General features: G+C 45.4%; 1 protein-coding gene across 1 annotated transcript in view; it reads right to left on the bottom strand.

Annotated features, from left to right (window-relative positions):
* The window catches only part of TULP3 (TUB like protein 3), a 50048-nt gene that overhangs the window by 14571 nt on the left and 18662 nt on the right, over window positions 1–16815 (bottom strand). The window contains exons 2-4 of the mRNA XM_066257700.1: window positions 8872–8923; window positions 3508–3667; window positions 2629–2805 (exon numbers count right to left, since the gene is read on the bottom strand). Of these exons, the coding sequence (XP_066113797.1) occupies window positions 2629–2805; window positions 3508–3667; window positions 8872–8923 (389 nt within the window). The remainder of the gene's footprint in view (window positions 1–2628; window positions 2806–3507; window positions 3668–8871; window positions 8924–16815) is intronic.

Here is a 16815-nt window from a genome sequence, read left to right as displayed (position 1 = left end):
AAAGCATTAACCTGGGATGCTAAGGACCCAGGTTCAAAATTCCAAGGTCACTGGCTTGAGTGCAGGCTCACCAACTTGAGCTGGGGTCGCTGGTTTGAGCGTGGGATCACAGATATGACCCCATGGTCGCTGGCTCAGCTGGAGCCCCACAGTCAAGTACAGATGAAAAGCAATCAATGAACAACAAAAGTGACACAACTACAAATTGATGCTTCTCATCTCTCTCTCTTTCTGTGTCCATCTCTGTGTCTCTAAAAAAAAAAAAAAGTTAAAATGGTAAAGTTTTTTTTAATTTTTTTTTTACAGAGACAGAGAGAGAGAGAGATAGGGACAGACAGACAGGAACGGAGAGAGACGAGAAGCATCAATCATCGGTTTTTCGTTGCGACACCTTAGTTGTTCATTGATTTCCCTCTCATATGTGCCTTGACCGTGGGCCTTCAGTAGACTGAGTAACCCCTTGGTCGAGCCAGCAACCCTGGGTCCAAGCTGGTGAGCTTTGCTCAAACCAGGTGAGCCCACGCTCAAGTTGGCGACCTCGGGGTCTCGAACCTGGGTCCTCCACATCCCAGTCCGATGCTCCATCCACTGCGCCACCGCATGGTCAGGCAAAAAATGGTAAATTTTGTTTGAATATTTTACCACATAAAAGAATTCAATTGTCCATTGTTCTCTTTATCAGTCACTTTCTTCCCTGCATTTTGTTCATTTTATTCTAATTAATTCAAGATGAGAATGTCTGAAATATTGTTACTTTGCATAGTGGGACAATGCTCTAACACCAACCAAGCTTTCTGGCCAGGGCTGAAGTACTATTACTTTGGATTTATGAAGTACTTCTTACTGAAAATTAAAAACTATTCAATTAAAAACTATATTTATATGACTTGAGGAGGAGATACTGATAGTCTTATTTTTTGTTTTCTTGTTTGTTTAGGAAACATATCTTCAGATAAAGTACAAATTCTGGCCCTGGCCGGTTGGCTCAGTGGTAGAGTGTCGGCCTGGCGTGTGGGGGACCCGGGTTCGATTCCCAGCCAGGGCACATAGGAGAAGCGCCCATTTGCTTCTCCACCCCGCCCCCTCCTTCCTCTCTGTCTCTCTCTTCCCCTCCCACAGCCAAGGCTCCATTGGAGCAAAGATGGCCCGGGTGCTGGGGATGGCTCCTTGGCCTCTGCCCCAGGCGCTAGAGTGGCTCTGGTCACAACAGAGCGACGCCCCGGAGGGGCAGAGCATCGCCCCCTGGTGGGCAGAGCTTCACCCCTGGTGGGAGTGCCAGGTGGATCCCGGTCAGGCGCATGCGGGAGTCTGTCTGACTGTCTCTCTCCGTTTCTAGCTTCGGAAAAAATACAAAAAAAAAAAAAAAAGTACAAATTTCAATGTGGGCTATATAATCAGAGCCCACTTACCTCTCCAGACTCATCTCTCTACATTCCGCTTCCAAAACTCATCCCATCACCTCACACTCCCAGCTCCAGCCATTCTGAACTTGCCAGCTCCTCCTCCTGAATTAGGCTCTAGCTGAGACATCACTTTCTCTGGAAAGCTCTGCAAACCTTCAAATCTGGGTTGGGCACTCTTCTCCATGCTTTCTTGGCTACTTAAGTGCATGAAGTCTCAATCAGAATAAATGCTCCTCAAAGGCAGGATTTGTTGTATCCTAAGTGCCTTGAACAGTGCCTGGTATATAGTACATACTCAATATATATTTTAATTAATGAATGTATGAATTTGTTTGAACATACATCTATTCTATAATTCTGTGGTACAATCATCTGATTCATATAGCCCAGGATCTAACAATGCCCACCAATTGATTACAAAGTAGAGACCCAATAAATATTTATTCATTATTGAGTTTCAGTGTCTCATCTGAAAAAGAGACACTTAATTCTTTCTCCTATAAAATTATTCTTCTAAAAAGGAAATAAGACTAAAAGGGATGTCTGAAATGTACAGGAATATGTATGGAAATGGTAACTTCAACTGGCAGAAAGTAGGTGCTAGTGCAAAAACTATTAACTTCAATATATTTTGATCCAGCTTGTGTTTCCATTAAGCTAGCTATTTCTCTTTCGCCTGATCCATATAAACTGTGACATGGAGGCGGAGTGAGGTTTTGGAGTGGCAAGCTTGTCAAAGGAAGAGGGTAGGAACTAAAAATAAACTAGCAAAAAAAAAAAAGAAGCCCTGGCCAGTTGGCTCAGTGGTAGAGCGTCAGCCTGGCGTGTGGAAGTCCCGAGTTCGATTCCTGGCCAGGGCACACAGGAGAAGTACCCATCTGCTTCTCCACCCCTCCCCCTTTCGCTTCTCTCTCTCTCTCCTCTCTAAAATGAATAAAAAATTTTAAAAAAAAAAAGGAAGAGCCATATATAGTAGCTAAAACTGCTGATGTTTCACATTTTATTTATCTTATTTTTCTTAGGCAATAGGATAAATACTACCATTGTTGACAGTGCCCCATTTTCAGGTGTCAAAGGTGCCTAACACTGTCACCTCTGTAAAGTCCTACACCACACATTACAAGCAATTTTGAGTCATCTAGATTGTTAACCAACAATGAAAGAAAGTAAAAGATTATAAATGACTGAGACAATTAATTGCCTTAAAATCCTGACCAATCCTCACCATGCTTTTGGAGAATCTCCTGAAGATCTGGCTTGGAAGCAGTATCCAAAGTGCTTTCCCCATCAACACTTCCTTCAGTGTCCTCTTCTGTAACAGAAGAGCTAACTGAGAGAACACGAAGTTTCATGTCCGCATCTTGAGCATCTGGCTTCAGGAAGGCAGCTGGACCATCGATGCCTAGGGGCCACAAGAAAAGAAAAAAGAGAAAGCATAATCCACTCTTAAACTGTGTGGATTTGGTGTATGTGATCAGAATTAAGAACCATTAAACAATTTCACATCTCCTTTTTCCTTAACATCCATGAGGACATTTGTTAACAAAATAATCCAGGACAGGTGTTCATTTTATTACCATGCTTTGACTCTTACTAATGTAAAATGTACTTAATGTTGCATTGAGAAACTTAAGAATGAGACTATGCCAACAAAGGGGGTTCTCAAAGTTTAAATCCTGTACAAGTCAACAGCTCAGGGGATTTGATTTAGAGGCTCTGAATCATATTCTTCCTTCCTCCTCTCATCTTCAGATAATCTTTTGAGTCCTACCTATTGAAGAATGGATGCTCTCTTTAGTCCTGGCTTCAAATTTAACTCTGCCACAATGTAAAAATCAAGACTTATAAGCTCTTCAAAAAGGTTAATTCATTTGGCATCTAAAAATAACAGTTCTAGGGTAGACATAAACTTTATAGTATCTTCTACTGATTAGTTCATTGCTTTTATTCTAACTCAAAGACTCAGAACTTGATTATAAAATTTTATGAAGGCGCCCTAGTGATGATGGAAATATTGTTCCTCTGATCCATCTAAGAATCCTTGTGTCTTTTGGGTTTGTAAAAACTATACCCCAGCAGTAAGAGATGCCGCCTAAATACACACCATGTAGGATGACATTGTTGTGAAGGGTTTGAGGTTCCACCAAAGGTGTTTGCTCCTCACTACCTCTTGGCTTAGACCGACGTAGCCTGGCTTCTGGATTTGGCTGTACCATGAGTGGCTCAAGGCGCTTTTTTCTCTGCTTCTTCTCCAGCAATGCTCTCTAGGAAAAAATTTGATATTATAGCTAGGAGAGTTATGACAAGACCTATCTACTTTGAACATTTAGTGTTTCATTGATCCTCATACAGAATCCTTGTGAATTAATTTTCCCACTTAAGAAAGAAATGAGGCCCTGGCCAGTTAGCTCAGTGGCAGAGCGCCAGCCTGGTGTGTGGATGTCCAGGGTTCAATTCCTGGTCAGGGCACACAGGAAAAGTGCCCATCTGTTTCTCCATCTCTCCCCCACTTGCATCTCTCTCTCTCTTCCTCACCTGCAGCCATGACTCAGTTGGAGCGAGTTGGCCCTGGGTGCTGAGGATGGCTTCATGGCCTCCATCCACCTCAGGTTCTAAGAAGAGCTCAGCTGGAACACCGGAGATGGGCACAGCATCGCCCCCTAGTGGGCTTGTTGGGTTGGACACATGTGGGAGTCAGGGCACATGTGGGAGTCTGTCTCTCAGTCTCCCCTCCTCTTACTGAATAAAATTAGATAGATAGATAGATAGATAGATAGATAGATAGATAGATAGATGATAGATAGATAGATAGGGTTATACATCTCCATCTCAGCTCTAACGTCCATACTCTAAGATCCTTTCTTGACTCAGTTCTTTTTTTTATTTTTTTATATTATTATTTTTATTTTTTTTTACAGAGACAGAGAAAGAGTCAGAGAGAGGGATAGACAGGGACAGACAGACAGGAACGGAGAGAGATGAGAAGCATCAATCATTAGTTTTTCATTGCACGTTGCAATACCTTAGTTGTTCATTGATTGCTTTCTCATATGTGCCTTGACCGCAGGCCTTCAGCAGACCGAGTAACCCCTTGCTGGAGCCAGCGACTTTGGGTTCAAGCTGGTAAGCTTTTGCTCAAACCAGATGAGCCCGCGCTCAAGTTGGCAACCTCGGGGTCTCGAACCTGGGTCCTCTGAATCCCAGTCCAATTCTCTATCCACTGCGCCACCGCTAACCTCGCTTTATAAATGAAATAACCAGTCCCAAGTTTGAGGATCTGCCTTAAAATCACACACTAACAATGGCAGCTCTAGAAGCACTGGAACCAGTCCTCTGTATCTAGCCCCATGGTGGACTCACAGGTGGTGATGCCTCCTTGTGACAACCATGTGCATGTCCAGGCAGCACCTGAGCAAATCCCCTGACGCCCGCGAATAACCTTCTTATGAGCATGGCAGCAGTTCAGGGTTCTGACAATATTTCCATATACTACTCAACACCGAAATTTATACATCTGGTCCACAGAGAATTTTGTCGAATCAAAAAAAAAAATTCCTGTAACATTTTCTGTTCCTATATTAATTGACTATCTCTGGAAGGATACATGAGATGTCACTGACTGCTTCTGGTTAAGAACTAAGCCAAGTACTGTGTATGAGGGTATTTTTCATCAAATATCTTTTCTGTATTATTTGAATTCTTACCACATGCTTTTCTTTTTCTTTTTTTTAAATTTTACTTATTCATTTTTAGAGAGAGGAAAGATAGAAGGGGGGAGGAGCAGGAAGCATCAACTCCCATATGTGTCTTGACCAGGAAGCCCGGGGTTTCAAACCAGTAACCTCAGTGTTCCAGGTTGACACTTTATCCACTGCACCCCCACAGGTCAGGCACCATATGCTTTTATAACCATTAGAAACGTAATTTTAAAAAAATATTTGTGCTATAAAAAGGCTCACAAAATCCCAACATTTATACCACATGTAGCATTCTCACTGAAAAAAATAAAAATTATAAAATTTGGAGGAAATTTTTTCATTTTTCCATTGATTTGAGAGAGAGAGAGAAAGAGAAGCATCAATTTGTTGTTCCACCTAATGGTTCCATTTTTGGTTGTACACTCATTGGTTGCTTTTCATATGTGCCCTGACCGGGAATTGTACCCACGACCTCCACACGCCAAGATGACGCTGTATCCACTGAGCTACCCAGCCAGAGCTGTGGGCAGTTTTTTTTTTAAATCCAGAAAATATATCTATTCAGAAACCACACAAAATTCAAAAACAAGTCTTATATAATTACTTGGTAGATGACCACAGCCATATAAAAATAAATCAAGCAAAGATCTAAAGCTATATGGTTATTCCTCCCCTAAATATAGTTTGCTATGCAATGGAATGCAGAAAATGAGGGCTCATCACAATTATTCTGATCTTTGCAGAAGCGATAAATAATATGTAACCAGAATTTTCTTTGTGATCCCAGGAAGATTAGTCTCTATATCCTAGTTTACTTTCTCGGTATTAAAAAAATTATTTATTTTATACTCTTCACCAACATGACAGATGCATAACCCTAGCTGGGTATCCACCTAGAAGCAGCAACCTTGGGGAGGTAGGTGCCCAGGAAGCCATCTGTAATTGCTGGGAAGTTTGTTGCCATTTTCCTACTATGCCATAAAAAACTAGATTTGCTTAAAATGTGCACCAATCTCTTGCACAGATGACAGATGAAGGGAGGTGCAGCTTGTATATTAACCTCAGCAGTAGTTTCAAGCCATAAAAACCACTACAATAGGGTGATAGGATGAGATGAGAGCAGAAAAGCAAATCCTGGAGGGAAGCAGGGAGGGCGTTACAGGGAGGGGGACAGGGGGGATGTACTGGGGAACATGGGGGAGGGGAGGAGGTATTTGGGGGACACTTGAATCTATGTAAACACAATACATAAATTAAGTAAGTAAATAAACAAACAACTAGAGAGGGCTCACCCTGGGGCTAGTCATCACACTGGGGCCCCAGCCTTGGACATCAGCCAGCTCATCCTAAAGAATCCCTCTGCCCAGAAGTGGATTTTATGGATCAATCTGGAGCTGTGCATATGTGGAGATGGAGGTGGCAGGCTGGTGGGTGGGCCTGGCTCTCAGGGTGTGGAAAATAGGGTGGCGAGGCACTCTCTCAGCCTGGAGCAGGCAAGGTCTGCCCTGTGCACTGCCACCGGGGCATGGGAAAAGCTCAGAGCATAGGCTCAGAGCCCCAGGATCCTTGTCCACACCAACAAGCCTAGTGGTGCCCTCGCCACAGGTGGCAAAGCTGTGGCTACCTTGCAGCTGGCTGGGAGGAGCTGCACAGCTCTGAACCTGCCACGGCACCACTGCCATCACAGACCCTTGAAGCCAAGCTGGGCAGCCCTATTGCAATGCTGAGGCCTGATGCTCGCTGCTCTCCAAGCACTTCATAAGGCAGCAGGTGAGGAAGGCCCTGGCGAGTAAGCTGCTGGTGCGGCCAACAATGGAAGCAATCACCGCAGCCTTGAAGCATGAGGTCTCCTATGGCAGCACCCACTTGCACATGAGATCCCTGAAGACCACTAGGCGCCATGCTCCACCATCTGGTGGCCTGAGGGGCAGTGGAATGCTATCACTGTCTCTAGGGCAGTGCCATCGTCACAAGGGTTTGGAAGATGCCCTGCAGGGGTAGGGGTGGGGTGGCCATACTCAAGCGTACAGGCATAGCGTTCCCATCTGCATCTCCGCCGTGCCCTGCTGTGGAAGGTTACTCTGCACATCCCTGCATGCTCTCCGGAGACCTCTTTCCTAGTTTTTAATGATTCCACATTTAATTTGCCATGCTATAAGTCCCATTATTAATTCCAACATAAAGAAGCAAAACAAAACTTGCTGCTTCAAAACTTGGGAGGTTTTTTTAGTTACCTATAGAGTTTAAGCCCTGGCAGTTTGGCTTAGTGGCAGAGTGTTGGCCTGGCATGTGGATGTCCCGGGTCTGATTCCCAGCCGGGGCACACAGGGGAAGCAACCATCTGCTTCTGCACCCTGCCCTTCCCCTTCCACAGCCATGGCTTGACTGTTTATAGCACATCAGCCTTGGGCACTGAGGATGGCTCCATGGAGCCTCCATCTCAGGTTCTAAAAATAGCTTGGTTTCAAGCATGGCCCCATGTGGACAGAGCTTTGGCCCTAGACAGGGGTTGCTGGGTGGATCACAGTTGAGGTGCATGTGGAAGTCTGTCTATCTCCCCTCCTCTCACTTGGAAAAGAAAAAATTTTTTTAAATAAAATAAACACTAATACTTAACAATCCTACATAGGTAGACTAGAACTATAGCATTTCCAGAATTAAAAAACATTTATGTGGCACAGAGAGCATCAGACTGGGACATGGAGGACCCAGGTTGGAAACCCCAAGGTCACCGGCTTGAGCGTGGGCTCACCAGCTTGAGCACAAGGTCACTGGCTTGAGTGTGGGATCACAGACATAACCCTACTGGTCACTGGCTTGAGCCCAAAGGTCGCTGGCTTGAGCAAGGGGTCACTCGCTCTGCTGTAGCCTCCCAGTCAAGGCACATATGAGAAAGCAATCAATGGACAACTAAGAAGCCACAATGAAGAATTGATGCTTCTCATCTCTCTCCCTTCCTGTCTGTCCCTATCTGTCCCTCACTCTGATTCTCTCTGTCTCTGTCAAAAAAAACCCACATTTATATGAAAAAGCAAATATGCTATATTGGGTATAGGTTCTAAGCAGAATAACCGTGATGATCATAGCATATAACAACATAAAACTCTGTTCATTTATTCCTTCCTTCACTCAAATTTTAATGAAGGGCTATTATGTGCCCAGTCCTATGCTAGGAACTTCTGATATAAGTTACCATAAACAGACTTGCTTCCTGTTCTCATGGAACTTAGTCTAGTGGAGGAAACAAATATAAATCAAATCACTAGGAGAAAAATTTAATGTATAGCTAAAACTGGGACCAGTGGCTGTGAAGAAAATTATTTTACAAGCAATAGAAGTTTTAAAACAAGCACAGCAGCATGTTCAGATCTGCAGATTAGGGTAAGAAAAAAGTCTTGAAGTTAATGAAATTACAGCGCAGAGGTATTTAAAGCAGTAGGACCAAACAGGTACACAGAATAACAATGTTAACATTCTTCTAATTCTTATGAAAGGTGCCAAGGAACTTTCAGTAATTACAAATCTGAGGCCAGTTTTTTTTTTCTCCATTGACAGTTTTACTGCTGATGTCATGAAAGTACTTTGGTCTTGCCCTTGCCCGGGCCTTGGTTCAGCAGATGCCAGGTCCAGACACTGCTTAGTGAGTGACATCAGAGCCTTTTCCTTTCAGATCTTTTTTCCATGACCCTGCCAAGACTTCCAAGTCCAGACCACCCGCATCATGGTCAGTACAGCTCTCCAGTTATTTCAAAAGAGAAGACTCTGCTCACCTGATTATCTAGTTTCAGCTGTCGAAGCTTCACTATCTCATCTTCAAAGGCACTGTTTTAAAAAATAAAAAGAAAGCATATAAAGAGAAAATACTTTTAAAACCATGTTATTTAGCCCTGGCTGGATAGTTCAGTTAGAGCATCAACCCAAAGTGCAAAGATTGCTGGTTCAATCCCCAGTTAAGGCACATACAAGGACAGACCAATGTTTCTCTCTCTCTCTCTATCTCCCTTCCTCTCTCGCTAAAGTCAATAAATAAAAATAAAAATAAACTTTAAAAAAATAATAAGCCCTGGCCGGTTAGCTCAGTGGTAGAGCGTCGGCCTGGCGTGCAGGAGTCCCAGGTTTGATTCCCGGCCAGGGCACACAGGAGAAGCACCCATCTGCTTCTCCACCCCTCCCCCTCTCCTTCCTCTCTGTCTCTCTCTTCTCCTCCTGCAGCCAAGGCTCCACTGGAGCAAAGGTGGCCCGGGCACTGAGGATAGCTCTATGGCCTCTGCCTCAGGCGCTAGAATGGCTCTGTGCAACAGAGCGACGCCCCAGATGGGCAGACCATTGTCCCCTGGTGGGCGTGCCGGGTGGATCCCGGTCGGGCGCATGCGGGAGTCTGTCTGACTGCTTCCCTGTTTCCAACTTCATAAAAATACAAAAATAAAATAAAATAAAAATAAAGATGGTTTTTCATCTGGCCTGTGGTGGTGCAGTGGACTGAGCATCAGCCTGGAACTATGATCCCACTGATTCAAAACCCCAGGCTTGCTTGGTCAAGGCACATACAAGAAGCAATCAATGAACAACTAGAGTGAAGAAACTATGAGTTAATGCTTCTCTTTCTCTCTCTTCCTCCCTCTCTAAAATCAGTAAGTAAACTTTTTAAAAATCAAGGTGGTTTCTGAGGTTCAAATGATGTCTATGAAAGTGCTGACAAATACTTATTTACAAAGACACTGCCCTCTCCATCCAGAGTGTGACTGACTTTTGACTTGTCCTTGGCCAAAGTCACAAAGCTAGTTGGTAGCAGCCAGTATGTAGGTCTCCTGATTCTAATCACCTGGTCTTTCTACGACACCACGGTAATTCATGATTCATTCATTCATTAAAAACATTTTATGGAGGGTCCTGACCAGTTAGCTCAGCTGGTTACCATCAGAGTGTTGTCCCCAAACAGCAAAGTTGCAGGTTCGATCCCCAGTCAGGGCACATATAAGAATCAACCAATGAATGCATGAATAAATGAAACAACAAATCAGTTTCTCTCTCAAATCAATAAAAAACAATTTGAAAAGCATTTAATGAATGATAAATTAAGTGCAAAGCACTGTGTTAGGTGCTGTGGGTGATTCTGACTTATCAGACACAGATCCTTCCCTGTAGGAACAAAGGGCTTAGTGGGATAAGACTAAGCCATGGTATGAATAAACTGTTCTGTGACTTGGTAAGGGTCAGTGCAGACTTGGTGGAAGAGATGACAAAACAGACATGCTCCAAAACAGCAGAAATTATTTCTCACAGGGTTTAAAGTAGGTAGTCTGGGGTTAAGTAACAAGGTTAAAAAAAAAACGTATTGACTGTCCTGTGGTGGCGCAGTGGATAAAGCCTCAACCTGGAACACTGAGGTCACCAGTTCAAAACCCTGGGCTTACCCAGTCAAGGCACATATGGGAGTCGATGCTTCCTGTTCCTCCCCCCTTGTGTCTCCCTTTTCTCTCTCTCTCTTTCTCTCTCCTCTCTAAAATGAATAAAAAAATCTTTTTAAAAATTTTTTAAAGTATTAATTGCAATATGTGTACCACACTAATGCAAGATGTGACTAATTGGAAATTTTATTTTATTTATTTATTTTTTTCATTTTTCTTAAGTTGGAAACGGGGAGGCAGTCAGACAGACTCCCGCATGCGCCCGACCAGGGTCCACCCGGCATGCCCACCAGAGGGCGATGCTTTGCCCCTCTGGGGCGTCGCTCTGTTGTGTCCAGAGCCATTCTAGCGCCTGAGGCAGAGGCCACAGAGCCATCCCCAGCGCCCGGCCATCTTTGCTCCCCCCTCGCTGCGGGAGGGGAAGAGAGAGACAGAGAGGAAGGAGAGGGGGAGGGGTGGAAAAGCAAATGGGCGCCTCTCCTGTGTGCCCTGGCCGGGAATCGAACCCGGGACTCCTGCATGCCGAGCCGACGCTCTACCACTGAGCCAACCAGCCAGGGCCGGAAATTTTATTTCTAGGTGAAAGGAGGGGGGATAGTGAGACTGACTCCCACATGTGCCCCAACTGGGATCCACCCAGCAACCCCTGTCCAGAACCCATGCTTGAATCAATAGAGCTATTTTTAGCACCTGAGGCTCATGCTCGAACCAATGAGCTACCCTCAGTGCCTGGGGCCAATGCTTGAACCAACTGAGCCACTGGCTGTGGGATGGGAAGAGGGAGAAAAGGGGGAGAGGGAGACAAGAGAGAGGGAGGAGAAAAGCAGCAGATGGTTGCTTCTCCTGTGTGCTCTAACTGGGATCCGAACCTGGGACATCCATACCCCCGGCTGACACTCTATCCACTGAGCCAGCTGGCCAGGGCCACTAATTAGAAAAACAGAGGAGGTGAAGTGAGGGTATATATGGGAACTCTCTGTGCTTTCTGTTCCTTTTTTTATAAACCTAAAACTCCTCTAAAAAATAAAATCTATTAATAAAAAAGATAGCCTGACCAGGTGGTGGCACAGTGAATAGAGCATCGGACTGGGACTCAAGAGGACCCAGGTTCAAAACCCTGAGGTCATCAACTTGAATGTAGGCTCATCCAGCTTGAGCATGGGCTCACCACGTTGAGAGAAAGGTCGCTGGCTTGAGCATGGGATCATAGACATGACTCCATGGTCTCTGGCTTGAGCCCAAAAGATCACTGGCTTGAATCCCAAGGTTGCTGGCTTGAGCAAGGGATCACTTGCTCTGCTGTAGCCCCCTGGTCAAGGCACATATGAGAAAACAATCAATGAACAACTAAGGTGCTACAGCGAAGAATTGATGCTTCTCATCTATCTCCCTTCCTGTCTGTCTGTCCCTATCAAAATAAAATAAAATTTAAAATAAAATAACAATCTAAACATATACCATGTTACCTCCCAGAGTTCTATTATTTCCTTATTCCCAATAAATAAAAATCTCAAATCTATATAATGGTCACACAGTTATCTTTCTAATATTAGTTTTGTTTTTTTTTGTGTGTGTGTGGCAGAGACAGAGAGTCAGAGAGAGGGACAGATAGGAACAGACAGACAGGAAGGGAGAGAGATGAGAAACATCAATTCTTCATTGCGGCTCCTTAGTTGTTCATTGATTGATCTCTCATATGTGCCCTGACCAGGGGGCTACAGCAGACCGAGTGACCCCCTGCTCGAGCCAGCAACCTTGGGCTCAAGGTGGTGAACCTGCTCAAACCAGATGAGCCCACGCTCAAGCTGGCGACCTCGGGGTCTTGAATCTGGGTCCTCCACTTCCTGTGCCACCGCCTGGTCAGGCCTCTAATACTAGTTTTTGAAATATTAAAAATATATTGGAGCCTGACCAGGTGATAGCACAGTGGATAGAGCATTGGCCTGGAATGCTGAGGACCCAGGTTTTAAACCCCAAGGTTGCTGGCTTGAGCTCAAAGGTCTCTGGCTTGAGCAAGGGGTCACTGGCTCAGCTGGAGACCCCTAGTCAAGGCACATATGAGAAAGCAATCAATGAACAACTACGGTGCACAACTATGAGTTGATGTTTCTCATCTCTCTCCCTTCCTGTCAGTCTGTCCCTCTCTCTCTCTCTCTCCCTCCTCACTAAAAACAAACAAAAAACGTTGTAGTAAAGTTACTCTAGCTGGGTAGTTCAGTGGATAGAGTGTCATCCCAGAGTGCCAAGGTCAAGGGTTCAATCCCTTGTCAGGGCACATATGAGAAGCAACCAATGGCCCTGGATGGCTGGCTCAGTGGCTAGAGTATTGACCCAGCATATGGATATCCCAGGTTCAATTCCTGGTCAGAGCACACAAAAGAAGCAACCATCTGCTTCTCTCCCCTTCCCTCTTCCCCTTCTCTCCCTCTTTCCATCCTGCAGCCAGTGGCTTGATTGGTGAGCGTCAACCCTGGGCACTGAGGATAGCTCAGCTGATTTGAGTACTGGCCCCAGACGGAGGGTTGCCGGATGGATCCTGGTTGGGGTGCATGCAGGAATCTGTTTCACTATCTCCCCTCCGCTCACTTAAAAAAAAATAGCAGTCAATAAGTACACAACTAAATAGAACTAAGTGGAACAATGAGTTGCTATACCCCCTCCCTCCCCCTCTCTTTCTCCCTTCCTCTCTCTCTTGAAGAGAAAAAATTTTTAAAACTGGTAAAAAATATAACATTTCTGTTCACTAATAAATAAAATGTATACTCTTAGAGAATCTCATCTTTAGGCAAATTTTTTTTTCTTTTTTTTCTGAAGCTGGAAATGGGGAGAGACAGTCAGACAGACTCCCGCATGCGCCCAACCGGGATCCACCCGGCACGCCCACCAGGGGCTATGCTCTGCCCACCAGGGGGAGATGCTCTGCCCCTCCGGGGCGTCGGAGTGGAGAAGCAAATGGGCGCTTCTCCTATGTGCCCTGGCCGGGAATCGAACCCGGGTCCCTCGCACGCCAGGCCGAAGCTCTACCGCTGAGCCAACCGGCCAGGGCCTCTTTAGGCAAATTTACAGAATTATTGTTTTAATGCACCTTAACTTATTAATTCTAACTTTAGCCAACTGTCCAGTATGATCATAAATAAAATGTTATATAACTTTGTAGCTATTACTGTTGCATGGATATAAATATAAGGTCTACCGGAAAGTTCTGTCCATTTTTGGAATAAAATACAAATTTTTCTGTCAATAAACTTTATTATATAATTGCCATTATTATTGATTTCTTGCCAGTGTGAGGGCAATTTGTATATCCCGTTTTTGAAAAATGTTTTATCTTTTGATGCGAAAAATTGAACCAGTGCTTGTTTGATATCTTCTTCATTTTTGAATTTTTTGCCCTTCAAAAAAAAAAAAAATTTTAGGCCCTGGCCGTTTCGCTCAGTGGTAGACTGTCGGCCTGGTGTGCAAGGGGTCCCAAGTTCGATTCCCGGCCAGGGCATACAGGAGAAGCGCCCATCTGCTTCTCCACTCCTCCCCCTCTCCTTCCTCTCTGTCTCTCTCTTTCCCTCCCACAGTGAGGCTCCATTGGAGCAGAGATGGCCCGGGTGCTGGGGATGGCTCCTTGGCCTCTGCCCCAGGCGCTAGAGTGGCTCTGGTCGCAACAGAGTGACGCCCCCTGGTGGGCAGAGTGTCGCCCCCTGGTGGGCATGCCGGGTGGAGCCCGGTCGGGCTCATGCAGGAGTCTGTCTGTCTCTTCCCGTTTCCAGCTTCGGAAAAATACAAAACATGTGCTTACATGTCGAAGCTTGTTGTGATAGAAAAGGACAGAACTTTCCGGTAGACCTTATAAAATACAGAAATACTGGCTTGTCTTTATTATTTGAAAAAGGCAAGGTGAAAAACATGCAAGGGCGCTATTTGCTACCATTTACAAAGGAAAAAATATATATATATTTCATTTGAACTACAGAGAATATGGCTGGAAGAATACACAGTAAGCTGTACCAGTGTTGCCTTCAGGATGAAAAGCTAAATACGTAAAAGGATGGGAAGCAACCTTACGTTTTTATTACATACACTTTAGATCCTTCTGAATTTTGCACCACGTAAGGGCATTTTTTTTTTAAAGATTTTATTTATTCATTATAGAGAGGGGAGAGAGAGAGAGAAGGGGGAAGAGCAAGAAGCATCAACTCCCATATGTGCCTTGACCAGGCAAACCCAGGGTTTTGAACCGGCAACCTCAGCGTTTCCAAGTTGACGCTTTATCCACTGCGCCACCACAGGTCAGGCTGTAAAGGCATTTTTAAAATACAGTGGTACCCTCCTGACCAGGCGGTGGTGCAGTGGATAGAGCGTCGGACTGGGATGCGGAAGACCCAGGTTCGAGACCCTGAGGTCGCCAACTTGAGCGCGGGCTCATCTGGTTTGAGCAAAGCTCACCAGCTTGGACCCAAGGTCGCTGGCTTGTGCAAGGGGTTACTCGGTCTGCTGTAGCCCCACAGTCAAGGCACATATGAAAAAGCAATCAATGAACAACTAAAGTGTCTCAATTTGCAACGAAAAACTAATGATTGATGCTTCTCATCTCTCTCCGTTCCTTTCTGTCTGTCCCTATCTATCTCTCTCTCTATCTCTGTAAAAAAAAAAAAAAAAAGACTCACAATATTCTTAAAGAAAAACTGCAGGTTATGAGGTTATGTGGAGTGCCAATGCTAGGGCATGGGTTATGCGGCAGTTTTTTAATGAATGGGTAAATCTCGTCTTTGGTCCTGCAGTGAAGAAATATCTTCAAGAAAATAATCTTGGCCCTGGCCGGTTGGCTCAGTGGTAGAGCATTGGACTGGCATGCAGGAGTCCCGGGTTCGATTCCTGGCCAGGACACACAGGAGAAGCACCCCTCCCCCTCTCCTTCCTCTCTGTCTCTCTCTTCCCCTCCCACAGCCAAGGCTCCACTGGAGCAAAGTTGGCCCAGGCGTTGAGGATGGCTCTATGGCCTCTGCCTCAAGCGCTAGAATGGCTCTGGTTGCAACAGAGCAACGGCCCAGATGAGCGGAGCATTGCCTCCTGGTGGGCATGCCGGGTGGATCCCGGCCGGGCGCATGCGGGAGTCTGTCTGCCTGCCTCCCTGTTTCTAGCTTCAGAAAAATACAAAAAAAAAAAAAAAGAAAGAAAGAAAGAAAATAAACCCCCGATGAAAGCATTACTAATCCTCGAAAATGCTCCAGCCCACCCACCTGGTCTTAAAGATGACATCCTTGATGAGTTCAAATTCATGAAAGTCCTCTACCTCTCACCCAACACATCTTCAATCTTGCAACCTATGGATCAGCAGGTCATTTCCAACTTTAAAAATCTTTACACAAAGCATTTGTTCCACCATTGCTTTGAGGTGACTGAAAATACAATTCTAAACTTTCGAGAGTTTTGGAAAGATCATTACAATATTATGATATGTTTACGCATTACTGACTTGGCATGGCAAGAGGTTACAAGAAGAACCTTGAACTCGGCATGGAAAAAGTTATGGCCTGATGTTGTTGCAGACAGGGACTTTGAAGGATTCAAACCAGAGACCGAGACCGAGGTAGAAGCGTTGGAGGAGATTGTGTCCCTCAGAAAGTCGATGGGTCTGTAGGTAGATGAGGGTGACGTAAACGAGCTCGTCGAGGAACATGAGGAGGAACTCTCAACTGAGGAGTTGAAGGAGCTACAGATGATGCAACATACAGAACTTCTGCAAGAGATTAGTAGTGAGGAGGAGGCAGCCTCCAAGGAAGTGATTTCTACAAGTGAAATTAAAGACATGATGGCAATGTGGGAGAAGCTTTCAGGTTTCACTGAAAAGAAACACCCAAAAAAAGTTTCAACTGGTCGTGCTTCAGCACTTTTTTTTTTTTTTTTCATTTTTCTGAAGCTGGAAACAGGGAGAGACAGTCAGACACTCCCACACGCGCCCGACCGGGATCCACCCGGCACGCCCACCAGGGGCGATGCTCTGCCCACCAGGGGGCGATGCTCTGCCCATCCTGGGCGTCGCCATGTTGCGACCAGAGCCACTCTAGCGCCTGGGGCAGAGGCCACAGAGCCATCCCCAGCGCCCGGGCCATCTTTGCTCCAATGGAGCCTTGGCTGCAGGAGGGGAAGAGAGAGACAGAGAGGAAAGCGCGGCGGAGGGGTGGAGAAGCAAATGGGCGCTTCTCCTGTGTGCCCTGGCCGGGAATCGAACCCCGGTCCTCCGCACGCTAGGCCTACGCTCTACCGCTGAGCCAACCCGCCAGGGCTTCAGCACTTTTTAATGACACTTGTTTG

Source organism: Saccopteryx bilineata, chromosome 2, assembly GCF_036850765.1.
Source record: "Saccopteryx bilineata isolate mSacBil1 chromosome 2, mSacBil1_pri_phased_curated, whole genome shotgun sequence".
Classification (NCBI taxonomy): Eukaryota; Metazoa; Chordata; class Mammalia; order Chiroptera; family Emballonuridae; genus Saccopteryx; species Saccopteryx bilineata.
This window is presented reverse-complemented; position numbering and strand designations above follow the sequence as displayed.